A 13,146-nucleotide genomic window follows, 5' to 3' on the forward strand; every position below is an offset into this window, starting at 1 on the left:
CACCTAGGCCCCACGGGAGGCCGAGTCCTGGGGCCACGCCTCACAACAGCCAGCGCAGACCAGCAGCCCCTCTGGAGAGGGGCTCCTGCAGGGCTCCTGCAGGGCTGCGGGGCCACAGGTGCCAACATGACTGCCCACCTCGGCCCTGTCCCTGCAGCACCCAGTGGGTACCTTGGGCTCTCCGCAGCACCCACAACCCACCGGCTCCCAGGCCTGGCAGCTGGACACTGGCCTCACTTCCCTCCTGGACAGTCACTTGGCGAGAATCTGGGCCCAGGTGTCCCAGGCCTCACACCCCCAGGGCCCAGGCCTGGCCCTTCCCACAACTGGGCTGTCCAAGGCAGAGGGCAGCTCTGAGTGGCCCAGGGCCAGAGGCTGGTGTGTCCTCACGTCGGCCCCACGGGGGCTCACTGGCCCTCAAAAACGCGCCTATTCTTTTTGTCTGCTTTTCATTCCACCTGAGCAGGAGGCACTGATGCTTGGTGACCCCCACACAGGTCAGGAACGGCTGTGGCGCTGGGCCTCGCTCTGGAGACACTGAGGACCTCTGCTCCCACTCCCGGGCAGCCCCAGGAAGAGGGAGCAGCCCCGGCCAGGTGCCCCCAGTGCTGCCCACAGCGTGCAGGTGCCTCCCGCGGCTCCGGAGGGTCAGCGGCCCACACGGCCGGCATACTCACAGTAGCCACACCTGGTCCCGCCTTCGAAGATGAACCCGCTGGGCACGGCCCCGTAGCGCCGGAGGTCGGACAGCTTCCACTGCCCCGTGACGGCCGGAGGGATGTCCCTGGCCAGGACCAGGATGTCGTTGCAGAGGTGGAGGGTGGCCGGGCCACTCTCCAGCTTGGTGCCGGGAGCCACCGTCACATGGAACCTGTGCACTGGGGTGGCAGGGGTGAAGCTCATCACCCGCGACAGGCAGGGCAAGTGGCCCCAGGCTTGGGCTGGGGAGGCCCTGGCAGCTGCTCGCCTGGCCAGTGGGCCACATGGCCACCTGTGCTGGGGTGGGGATGCTGCCTGCCACGGCCCCCACCTCCCCTCCCATCCCTCAGGACTGCCTGGGAGAGGGGGCTCTCTGAGGGATCAGATCTTGGACCACCCGCTCCCAGCCCAGCCACACAGACAGGGCCTCAGGGGGCTCCAGTGGAGGACAAGGGCTGGTCAGCATTGGGTCAGGGCTGCACAGAGCACCTGCCCACCCTGGCAGCCTGGGAGCTCCTTCCATGGACGGGGAACCGAGGCTCGGCGTGTGGAAGGCGGGGCCCCGTCTGAGCACAGCCTGTGCCGGAGATCAGCTTGGCTACAGGGTGCTCAGGAGGCTGTGGACACGCCTCTCTCTGGACGGTGGCTCCCCTGCTCCCCTTGGGGGTAGCTGGGTGCTCTGGACTCCCACTACCTCGGCTGGGCCCCTTCCCCTGAAAGCCCCTTAGTGGAGGATGGCCGTGAGCACTTCCCTGCCTCCATCTCTCCCCAGGTCACCCCACCTCGGGAGGTAGACTATGCCCTCAGTGCATGGCCCCCTGCCTGCCGTGCCCACCCCTGCCCCAGCCCACTCCATCGCTACCCCTGCGGTCACAGGGTCCCCGGCATCTCCAGGCTGTGGCCGTGGCCATCCTCCCTGAATCCACCCCACTACCCCACCCAGATAAATGGGCTCCAGCATAGCCAAGCCAGAACCTCACTGGAGAACGTTCTGGAAAGGCAGGGCTCGTCCTTCCTACCCCCCATTCTCTGATCCCTCAGGTCAGGGAGGGAAGCAGCCCACTCCTGAACCAATTAGCTCAGCAGGTGGGCCATGATGCTCCATATGGCATTTTAAAAACAGAGAGAGCCCAGGAAGAACCTCAGGTCAGGCTCAGGCCAGAGCCTGCCATCACCGACCATCCCCACAGTTGGCTCATCCTGGATCGGAGGCACCCATTTTAATGTTTTAGAAAACACAGCATGAGACCCTGTTGTTCTTACCACTCATACCTCCAGTACCCGAGGCTTGGGCCTCATTCTGGCTGAGTCCCAGCCATGCCATCCTCTGCCTGGCAGTGGGCCCCAGCTCGGGCCTCCGCACCCCTTCACGCTGTGTGGCGGCCGGGCTCTGTGAACACCTCTGTGGGCAGCTACTGCCTCTGGCACACAGAGCTCCCTGCCTGTCCACTGGCCACTCAGCCGCTACCTCCTCCCTGTCCAGGCATTCTGGCCCTGACTCTTTCTCAGTGGCTGCTGGCTCTGCACGGCCCAGGTCCCATGGCCCATGTGGAAGCCACGGCGGGAACTTGGGAGATAGATGGGTAGCAGCTTGGGCTCCGGGCCCGTTTTAACTAATAGGGCTGAGCTAGGGCTTCCAAGCCCCACGGCCCAGAGAACCCCGCCCCAATCCTTCGTCTGAACACCCCAGGCAGGGTCCCACTCGCCCTGACCACTCATCTGGAGCACGGAGTCCAGGGCCCAGCAGGTCACCATCTGGAGTGTCCACTACCTTCTCTTCATTTCTGTGAGGCTCTGGGGTCTCACCTGCCTCTGTGGTCCACATGGGAGAGGGGCCCCAAGACCACCAGGGAGGCCCTCACCCAGGCCTCTGCCCCAGGGACTCACCCTCGCCGAGCGCATAGCGGATGCGGGCATCCCAGGCACACATGGCCTGGCGGCTGTCGAAGCCCAGCATGACAGCCTGGGACAGGCAGACGATGGCCAGTGTGTGGACCAGACCTTCATAGGGCAGGCCAGGCTCCAGGCCACAGATGTCCTCCAGGGTCAGGCTGCTGCGCTCCCGGAGGCCCTTGGCACGGTCAGACTTGTCCTTGTAGGCCAGCATGAGCAGGCAATCTGCACAGAAGGCAGGAGGCTGTGCTGCATCCACCAGGATGCCAGATACTGCCCACTGCCCCCTCCCCAGCACCCTCTGGGAGGACATGGCTGGAGAGAGACTGGAGCCCCAGCTGTGACCCAAGAAAGCCACTCGTCCACCCTGTCTTGTGTGCAAAGTGGGATGTGTGCACAACCTGGATGACCCACCAGCCACCTGACTACCCTGTGGCTGGGCCTGGACTCCAGCAGGGTGTCCACTCTGCCCAGGCAGGCGAGCCCACCCTGGCCACATTCAGGCTGCAGAAGCTATGGTCCGTGGTCAGGTGAGCGGGCACAGTGCCTGCCCAGCAGCTCAGGCCTCCCACCCACCCTGTGGCCTGTGCTGCACCCTCGGGCCTGACACAGCAAGACCTGCTTCACCTCCTCCTGTTCTCCTGGCTCCCAGGCTGGGGAGGAAGAGGGGTGTACTAGGCCTTGGTCCCACTCATGGAGCGTGGCAGGCCCCTCTGCCCCCTGGCTGCAGGGACAAGCCTAAGTCTCACCTCCCAGCCCCTCCAGAAGCCTCAGGTCTTCATCCCAAGCTCCTGTTCCCATGGACATGGTCACTGAACACTGCTACCCACTCAGCCCCAGGGGCAGCTTCAGCAGCACGGTATTGCCTGTGCCCCTGGGTTGCCCTGGGCAAATCTCCTGCCCTGAGGCAAGATGGGAGGAGGTGCACCAGGCTCCTGGCCTCCACCCGCTCCACGCCGTGGCCAGCCTTGTTGACCAGGTCCCCCCTACCCAGGCCCCCTGCAGCTCCAGGACCCCAGGTGCCCTGTCTTGGAGGAGGGTGTAGGCCTGGGGACCTAGTGCAGACACCCAAATACGTTCACGGGTGGCACAACGCCGAATCCCACATGAAACTGAAGCAGTCAAGACCTTCGTCCACCTGCAAGAGATTGGGAGGGAGGGGGTCCCGGCCAGGATGGTGAAGTGAGAGCTCAGCCCTGGCAAGCAGACGCGGCTCTTCCAACAGGCCCAGCAAACCGCACGAGATCCCAGGCCCCATCGTGGGATGCGCACGGAGCTGTAGCAGGACCCAGGAGAGTCCTGTGCTCTGCCTCCCTCCCACCCCAGTGCCTCGGACCAGAACCAGAGTCCCAGCCCAGAGCGAGAGTTTGGGCTTTGCAGGCTACAAGGTGTCTGTCTCGGCGACTCAGAGGTGCCCTCCTGGTGGGAGAAGAGCCATGGACAGCGCTGGCCAGTGGCAGGCCCTGTGCCACGAGGCCCTGCAGGAGCACAGGGGCCTGTGGGCAGTGGGGCTTCTGCCACCCACTTGAGAATCCATGGCTGGGACTTGATGCTCACGACCACAGAAGAGCAAAGGAGTCTGAGGAGGAGCACCAGCCACAGATACCCCTGCCCTGTGCAGCCCGGGGAGCTGCAGGCCCGCAAGAGGGGCCACGAAGCCCGGCCTGGAGCGACCAGCAAGCTCCCATTGAAACCTCCCCTGCCAGGGCACCAGAGCACCAAGAAATGAAAGGTCAAGGGACAAGCATGGACACAGACAGGGGCACAGAGGGAGGTTACAGAGGCAGGAACTTGTTGCCCGGTGACAGGTGCTGCTTTGGGTGCCGCTGGCCAGCACGGTGCCACGAGACCAGCTCCTCCTCTGTCCAAAAGAAGTCACGCTCCTAGTCACAGGCCAGAGCGGTGCCCACCTGCTCCTGCTGCGGGCACCATGGGTGCTCAGCCTCCTCTGGACCACCCCACTCGAGACGCGCCTCAGGCAGCGGGGACTGCGTCCCGGTGCCACTTCAATAAAACTGTGTACAGAAACGGGTGGTGATGGACTTGGCCCGGAGAGGGGCATCTGCCCACTCATGAGTGGAACTTGCCCACACTGCTGGCTGCTAGCAGGTCCACCTCCCCTGGACATCTAAGCTGGCAACATGGGCCATGGGCTGCACACGGCATCCACACTGCCCAGATCTCGCCCACCTGGTCAGACTCCGCCAGCCTGCAGCTCAGTGGCACTCTGCTGAGGCTAGGGTCGCCCACACTGGTGTGCACTCATGCTCACAGATGCACGCGCGTGGGGCTGAACATCCGTGTGTCCCTGGGGCACTGGGGGCTAGGCTTTGGGCAGAGCTGACAACATGAAGGTGCAGCCTCAGGCGGGAGGCCCTCCAGGTGAGGAGCAGCAAGGAGGTGACAGCTAGGAACCAGAGCTGGCCCTGCTGGACTCGAGCCTGTCATGAGGAGGCGGCTTAAGGCACACGCACTCAGCCGGCACACACGCTCTCACGCCCCCAAGGACCACACTCCCATGCCTACCTGGGCATGCCCGCACCTGCACACTCTTACACACACAAATGCTCACTCGTGTGCACATGTGCAAACACACAAACTCACATGCTCAGTCATGCCTGTGCCCATACTCACCCCTGCTGGCTCCCAGGCCACTGAACCCCCTGTGCAGCTGCCCAGGTCCCAGCCCCACACCTGCTACCAGGGGCCCCAGCCTCCCCACCTCAGTGAGCACACAGTGCAGCCAGCAGCAGCGCCACGGCCAGGCCTGTAATGGCACGAAAGCCCAAAGGACACGAGGCTGGATGGCCAGTGACAGACCCCGGGCCCGTGCTCCTCACGTCCCATGACTTCTGCCCTGGGCAGGTGGAACAGGCGGGCCCCCAGCAGAAGCTGAGAGTGAAGAAAGACAGGAAGGCTGAGTGGGCCTGGCTGAGTGGGCCCCCAAGGCTGATGGCAGACCCCTGCCCACTGGGCCCCAGAGCCCCTCAGGTGGGCTCAGCCCTGCCCACACTGCGCCTGCTGCAGCCAGCAGGTGTCCCAGTCGCCCCAGGAGTGACAGACTAGCCAGCAACCAAGGCAACCATCAGCAAAGTGTCATAGGAGGAGGGAACAGGGGACCTAAGGGTGTGCGTGGGCTGGTGGTTGTCCCAGGAGGGAACGACTGAAGATCCAGTTCAGCAGTGCACAGGGAACACACTGTATTAGAGGGACCGACCAATGCAAAGGCTTGGAGGACCCCAGGACCAGGCAACATGAGGGCAGGGAAGCAGAGTGTTCTACACTGCAGGAAGCAGGGTCAGATTCCTGTGCCCCAGAGAGTCCCAAAGGGTTTTGAGCACAGAGGTTGGGCTGGTTTGTCTTTGAGCCTATGTGGCCACTGTATGGAGGATGGGCATGAAGTGAGTGCAGCCTTGGAGGCTCCTGCCCTTCTGGGCGAGAGGCCTGCACCAGCCACAGCACTGGCCATGTCACTCACCCCTGCCCTCTGAGCAGGAGGCCACAGGCCCTCTGGGATGAGAGGAGAGGAGGACACAAATATTCAAGGGGACTCTGTGGATCTGGGTGGCAAGGGATGCCTGGGGAGGCTCCCAGGAGCCAGGGGGGAGGTCTTTCCTGGATGAGAGAGGCAGAGAAACCCACTGGACATGGGGCAGCAGCTGGACAGGCGTCTGGAGATGTAAAAATAACTGGGAGTCATGAGCTCACAGAAGCCTCGCAGCCAGGGCCAAGAGCCCGGGAGGGCAGGGAGAGGCAGGCCGTGGCCTCCCATGGAGAAGAAGCACAGGGACCAGTGGCCAGCTAGAGGCTGTGGCAAGGCAGCAGCAGCCGGACATGCTCCCAGAGGTCATAGTGACCTTGAGGCAGCGCCCTGGAGGAGCCCAAGGAGAGGCCAGGCGGGGCCGGGGGCTCTGACTTGGCAGACTGGCTGGGGCCTCCCAGGACATGTGGGGCAGGATGAGGGCAGCCCCAGGCCTGCGCTCCCTCTGACCCTGGAGACAGCACCCTGCCTGCATTCCCGGCAGCCACCCCACGCTGCAGCTCATACCACACTGAGCATGGACAGTAGCAGCAGCGCCAGGCCCCGCACGCAGGCCCTCAGCCCATAGCCTCGCCCCCATCCTCCCTCCTGAGACCTGGGAGTAGGCCAGGCAGGGGCTGGTCCCAGCTGCTAGACAGAGACAAAGATGCGGGGAGGGGTGCGGCTCTCCTGGGCACAGCACACGGGAGCTGAGCAGGCGCGGGGCCCAGGAGACCCAAGTCCTTGTCCTGAGATGGGGCTTGCAGGAAGTCGGGCCCTGGGTATGGCCCTATCCCGAGTCATTGCCATGGGAAAGGAAGACTAGCCACCACCCACTCCGTCCTTAGCCAGAGGCTGAGGTGTCACCCCATCCCCACAGGGAAGCAAGCAGAGTGCAGAAGCAAAGCAAGAGGCACCAACTCCAGAAGGACCCCCAGGGCCCACAGACCCCAACTCCTGGAGGGACTGGTCAGCAAGGCTAGGGGTCCCCAGCAGAGCTGCACAGGCAGCCCAATGTCGCTCGTTCCTGTGCAGGGGTTCGAGGCTATGTGGACAGGGTGCCCTCCTGCAGGCAGGCCTTCCCAACCTCTCTGCCCAAGCCCCAGCCCCTGGCAGGCTGCCTGGGTGTGAGGCCAGCTGGGGACCCAGCCCTCCAGGCACTGAGAACAGGGCCCCGGGACACATGGCGCCAAGTCCACAGGCAGGTGGATGCTCCAGCAGCCTGGGCAGCCCGGTTGCTTCCACAGGCCCGTGTCTTGGGCCAGATCCTCCAGGTTTCTGGTCCTGAACTTTCCAGTCTTTAATGCCCCCAAGGCCCTGCCAGCTCCAGGACTCAGTTTCCAAGCAGGACAGAACCCCAGGGGCAGCCCAGCGGGCAGCAGGCTATGCCCCTCCAGTCCCAGTCTCAGTGAGACCCCAGCCAGGACTGGATCAGATCCCCCTCCCAGAGGCCCAGAGAGGAGATGGACAGCCCCGAGCCAGGATGCAGTCCAGGCCTTGAGGAGCACAGCACGCTAAGTGGCAGCAGGGCCGGAGCCAGCTCCTCATCGTCTGTGGAAAACTGTGGCCACAGGCCTGGTGCTGCTGCCTCCTGGGCCCACCCCTCCCTGGGCACCACCGGACGCACCTCTGATAAGAGGTATTTTCCTTTCTCCTGCCCACAAGCCTCACCATGACGGGGGCCACCTCAGGGAGAGGCACCCAGGGGCTGCAGTGCAGAGGCCTGTGCCACCACCCCACCTCCTGCCCCTAACCATGGCTCACGGCCTTTCTGACAGGGATGTCACGATTCTAAAAACGAAGGACCCTGGATGTCTTATGACAGAAAGCAGGGTTGGCCGTCCTCTCCCGCCACGCCAGGATCAGGGGAGTCTGGGACCCTGAGGAAGGGGCCTGGCTGGGGTGGGGAGACCCCAGTCTCCAGTGGGGACTGAGGACTGGACAAGAGTGTAGTGGGCTGGGATCTGTAGCAGGACACCTAGCTGGGGTGGGAATCAGGGCAGCCATAGAAACCAGAGCAGAAAGTGTCTGAGAGCCAGGCTCCAGAACAATAGGACAGCGGGCAGGGCCAAGGTCCACCAGAGAGGTGCACACCACCTCCCACCCTGTCCCAGCCTGCTGCACAGTCCCCTGGGGACAGCTCTTCTTCCCCAGGCTCCCTCCCATCCTGCCACGGGGGCCTTCTGCTTCCTGACTGCCGGGCACATGACTGCCAACCCAGCCTGGCAGCCTGTGCACACTGGGAGAGCTGGGGATCCCCAGGCACCCTCAGCCCCAGGTACCCCTTCCATGCCGCCGGCCCTGCCTGCTGGGAAGCTCTGTGGTCTGAGGAGGCACGGACAGTGCCCCAGGGATGCTCCTCCAGGAGGGCGCCTGGGACAGGACTTCCTTTCTCTCTGGGTACTCTGCACAGGCACTGGCCAGCCCCGGCCACAGGAGCACCTGTCCCCCCAGCAGGCCCCAGCTCCTGGCCTCAGCTGGCCAAGGCCTTCATGCCTGCCCACGTGGCCTTCACCCCATGGCCCTCCACTCCTGGTCTGCTGGGGGCCCTCACTCCCCCAGACCCCCACCTCCTCCACCAGACGCTGGCGCTCCTGAGGACAGTGCAGGGTTGGGGCAGCGCTGGGGTAGGACCAGGTCTGCACTTGAAGGACTGAGGAATGAGCAGCCCACAGAGCTGGGCCCCTTGGAAAGGGGGCTGAGGCCCAGGCAGGAATCCAGGGTCCGCAAAAACCAGCTGGCCCCCCACGCACACACTCGCGTTCAGGGAGGAGCGATGCCGCCTCCTGGAAGACACGCTGGCCTCACGCGAGGCCCCGCCCAACACCCCACAGACCCGGGGCCTCCAGGGCAGGACCGGGCTCCTGCCGGCTCCGCCTCACCCGGGTGCCGCTGCGCGTGGGACCCCTCTGCCCCGAGGCCCGTGCATCCCAAACAAGGTCAACGCCACTTCTCTGGGACACAGCAGCCCTCTTCCACCTGGCCCGCCCTGCCCGCTGGGGCGGGGAAGGGGCCCTGGGGGCTCCTGCTCTGGCGCTGCCGAGGTCCCAGGCGCAGGGACCGCTGCGCCGAGCGAGGGAGGCCGCGGGCTGTTCCCCGGCTGCCCTGGGCCGGGACGCGGCCTTCCTGGCCACCGGGCTCCCGGGAGCAGGTTCCTGGCCGCCGCGCCGCGCACCACTCTCCAGTTACCGCCAGGCCGGGTTTCAGGGACCGCGACTCGGCTATTTCGGGCCAGCGGCGCCGGCCGGGGTGAGGTCGCAGGGCCCGCCGCCCGCTGCCCGCCGCCCGCTCACCTGCCACCGGCGACGGCTTGCGCAGCACCAGCCACCTACTCTTCCACTGCGGGGACAAGGACAGCGTGAGCGACCGCCCGCGCGCGCCCCGCCCCGCGCCCCCACCACGCCCCGACCTTCTTGCCGTCCCGCAGCTTGACCTGGCCCTCCACCAGCGCCGCCTCGGTCATCTTCTGTCATGGTTCCGCCGCCCGCCGCGCCCTCTCCCTGCGCCCTGGGCGCCGGAGCCCAGGGTCACTTTCAAAATAGCTCGGGAGGGCCTGGGCTGGGCCAGGAGGGCGGGCCTCGGCGCCGCGGGCGGGGCGGCCAGGGACCTGGCGGCAGGCGGCGCCCCGTCGCGCCCCTGCTGCCAGGTGGGAGTCTGTGGAGCCTGGCCCGGGCGGCTTCCCCACCCTGCTGGCCGCTGCCCACAGTTCCTGCCTGCCGCCATGTGGCCACCTGCGGCCATCTGAGGCAGCCTCAAGCCCAGACTGGGGGCTTCCCTTCCAAGAGCAGGGGGACCTGCCCGACAGAAGGGGTAGTCGGCACTCAGGGAGCCTGCTCCCAGTTTCAGCTTGTCTTTAGCCGCTCTGGCTTCCCCTCTGGTACCTGCTCCTACCCCACCCAGGGCATCACCAGAACTCCTGAGGACAGATGAGCACTGGCCGCCTTGGCCCAGGCGCTCCCCAGTCCCCAGGCCTCCCCCACGCCCAGAGAGCTCTGGCCAGACAGTGGTAGGGAGGGTGCAGGGCTCTCTGGTTCCCTGTCCCTTATCACTCATTCCCACACAAGCTGAGCTTCAGGCAGTGTGCTCCTGGGGCAGGTAACTGCCAGGTGGGGAGCAGCACCAGGACACACTCTGCCACTTCATTGGCCCCGGTCTCCAGGTCTGGTCTCCCCCAATCCCTGTCCAAGAGCTGGGCCTGCTAAAGGCTGCCGTGGTCCAGCCAGCAGCTCTCAGGGGCTAGCCTGAGCTCTTGATGCTCACCCAGATTCTTCTGGAGCCCAAGTTCTTTGGGGACCTGGCAGGTCTGCATCATGGGACCCCCCCCCTCAATGAGACAGCCAAGGACTTCAGGAGCAGCAGGGAGCCAGGGAACAGCAGTGGAGGGGACGCTCCCACACAAGCAGACGCGGACTGCACGCGCAGGCCGGGCCCCGTCCTTGGAGGTGGGTGCTGGTAGGAGCGAGGACGAACAGTGGCCTACCACCCCGTGGGTCTTCATCTCGTCCATCCAGGCCGCAGACTGGGTTCTGTCTGCCTCACACAGGGGAGAAGAAACAGGCTCACAGCCAGCAGGGACCCGCTTCTGCCCACCCTAGCGCCGGGCTCAGCCCTGGTGTCCCCTCCCCGTTGCCCCTGGGATCTAAGAGGGCAGGTCTCGGGTGAGCATAGGGCTGGTCCTGAGCCAGCCAGAGGTCTTGCTGGGGTCTCATGCAAGCAGGGGTTGTAGGCCCAGGCAGCAGCCCTGCACCCCCATGGCCTGTGCACCCCCAGTCACCAGCGCCCTCCATGGAACAGCTGCTGACCACAGAGCGCCATTCACGTTCCCTGCCCAGAAGGCCCCCAGGGGCTGGCCCAGGACAGCCGTGCGGGCCAGGTGCCAGACGGGGGCTGTAGCCACGGACACATCCGCCCTGGGCGCCTGGCACTTGCTCTTCCCAGCAGGGAGGGGCTGCATTCCCAAGCACTGGCCCTGGCCCAGGCCCCAGCCACGCCTGGCCGCTGCACCTGCTGCACGCTGGCCCCGGGAACGCAGACCCATGGGGACAGACACCCCTCCCCCACTCCTGTGGCCTCGAGGGCAGCTCTGTGGCCGCCGGGGGCTGCTGCGCAGGGAGAGCTACCTGCCCGGAGGAGGAAGAGGCTGGCTCCCTTCCCTGTTTGGCCTACACGACCCTGACTTGGCTCCTGCCCCAGTTGGCACCTCGGCTCCCAGAGCTGCCAGGGCTGTGGCGCACGTGGTGAAGCCCTCCTGCCCCTGCACAGGCTGGCCGGCCTCGGGCCTTGTGGGAGCAGAGGGCAAGCTGGAGAACTGGGTGCTTCCGGAGGGGCAGAGCGAGAAGACAGGGTCACACTGAGACAGGATGACTACCCAGCCCGCACGCCGGGGGGACCCTAGAGTAGCCACCCTGCTGCTGAGCTCATGGCCACAGCGCTGCTGCTGGCCATCAGGGACAGGCACACTGCAGCCGAGACCATGGCCGGGGGCACTGCCGCCTCGTTGGCTCTGTGGCATGGACCCACGCCAGCCCCGGCACCTCCACCCCGCGCAGCCGCGCCTCCCCGGGCTGACGTCACCACTGGGGGCCCCGGACGGCGTGTGCTCGAGGGTCTTCCACAATCACCGTGGCTCCACATATGCAAGGAGGCTCGAGGGACAGGTGGCACCATGGGCGTTTTGGTTGACCAGGTGCCGTGCCCACTCACCCGTCCGCTTGCCCTCCGCTGGGAGAGGCTGCATGAACAGGTCTGGCCAGTGGGGAGTGGGTGGTCGTGATGGCCGCGAGACACCCCACGCCATTGTCCACTCTCCACGGGTCACCTGGGAGATGAAGGGTGACCAGTGTCCCCTCACCGCATCCGTCCGTGCTTTGGCCCCAGCACGAGTGTGAGGGTGCCGAAGGCCAGCGGGGTCCCAAGTGGACCCTGGCCCACAGCCTGGCCCTCCGGAGCTGACAGGGAGGCGGGAGCTCCCTCCCTCCAGGGCACACGGCAAGGAGGAGCCACACCGCACCCCGAATGTGGGCCTCCAGCCCCGGAACCGTGCGAGGACACACTCCTGCTGTTTTCTGTTATGGCAACTGCCACAGCCCAGGCCTGGATGGTCCCCAAGGCCCATGTACTGTGTCCTGGTCCCCAGCTTGTGGCACTGTTGGGAGTGGGGCATCACTGCAGTCGCTTGGTACACACGTGGAGCATAATTCCGCCCATTTCACTCCCTGGTGCCTCGGGCTGCCCTCCTCCCCTGCTGCCCCTCCCCTGCCAGGGCCTGGTTTTGCTTCAGGGGGCCCTTCTTTCACCTTCCAGCTTCCCTGCCGCCTTGGGACTCTAAGAGGTGGGGCCCAGGGGCAGGTCTCTGGGTCTCTTGGGTGGGACCCCCGCCCCTCCTCCTCCCCCGCCCGACCAGGAGGCGGGCGGCTCCCCCACGCTCTGATGCACCCACAGGTCCAAAGCCAAGGGAGCCAGCTGAGCACAGCTCCACACGGAGGCTGGACAAGGCCCTGAGCGCAGGCCACATGGCCTCCATGACTTCACAGGAGAGAAAGAAGAGAACTGTGGCAGCTTGCCCGTCTCACTGGGGGCCGTGTGCCAGGCTGGGATGCGGCTCTGGCCTCGCCAGCTGCTGAGCTGCTGCCAGGACCATGAGCTAACAAACCTCTGTTATTAAATAATGACCTGGTCTCGGGGAATCAGTAATAGCAACAGAAAACTGCCTAAGACAACTATGAACAACCTTATGTAATACATGTGAAAAACGAGACAAATTCATAAAAATATCACTTTCTTTAACCGGCTCAAGAAATTCCCAGCCTAAACTGTTCAATAGTGTCATAGTCCCAGGACTCCCTCCAACTCTGAACCAGGAGTTACCATCGTCCTGTAAAGAAAACACCAGGCAGGAGACTGCATAGGTGCATTCTGGTGTCCAAAGGACAGTCACCCCGGGCTCAGACGGAATTGCCCAGTGGATTCTGGTTAGAAAAGGAATCTCTCAAACTTATTACATGAGCCATGGTAACAGTCACTCAAAGAATGTA

At 64.9% G+C, this 13,146-nt stretch overlaps 1 protein-coding gene across 6 annotated transcripts in view; it reads right to left on the reverse strand.

The window, feature by feature from the left end:
- The window catches only part of DOK7 (docking protein 7), a 36,416-nt gene that overhangs the window by 20,908 nt on the left and 2,362 nt on the right, over positions 1-13,146 (reverse strand). For 2 of the 6 annotated variants that reach the window (XM_079154456.1, XM_079154455.1), the window contains exons 1-4: positions 9,522-9,677; positions 9,406-9,451; positions 2,587-2,817; positions 678-878 (exon numbers count right to left, since the gene is read on the reverse strand). In XM_079154456.1, coding sequence (XP_079010582.1) covers positions 678-878; positions 2,587-2,817; positions 9,406-9,451; positions 9,522-9,575 — 532 coding nt within the window. In that variant the 5' untranslated portion in view covers positions 9,576-9,677. Of the gene's footprint in view, positions 1-677; positions 879-2,586; positions 2,818-9,405; positions 9,452-9,521; positions 9,678-10,886; positions 11,191-13,146 lie in introns of those variants that run through there. The other 4 variants (XM_079154457.1, XM_079154460.1, XM_079154459.1 and 1 more) reach the window with 4 other exon arrangements.

This window comes from Sciurus vulgaris (genome assembly GCF_902686455.1).
Source record: "Sciurus vulgaris genome assembly, chromosome: 9".
In the NCBI taxonomy this organism is placed as follows: domain Eukaryota; kingdom Metazoa; phylum Chordata; class Mammalia; order Rodentia; family Sciuridae; genus Sciurus; species Sciurus vulgaris.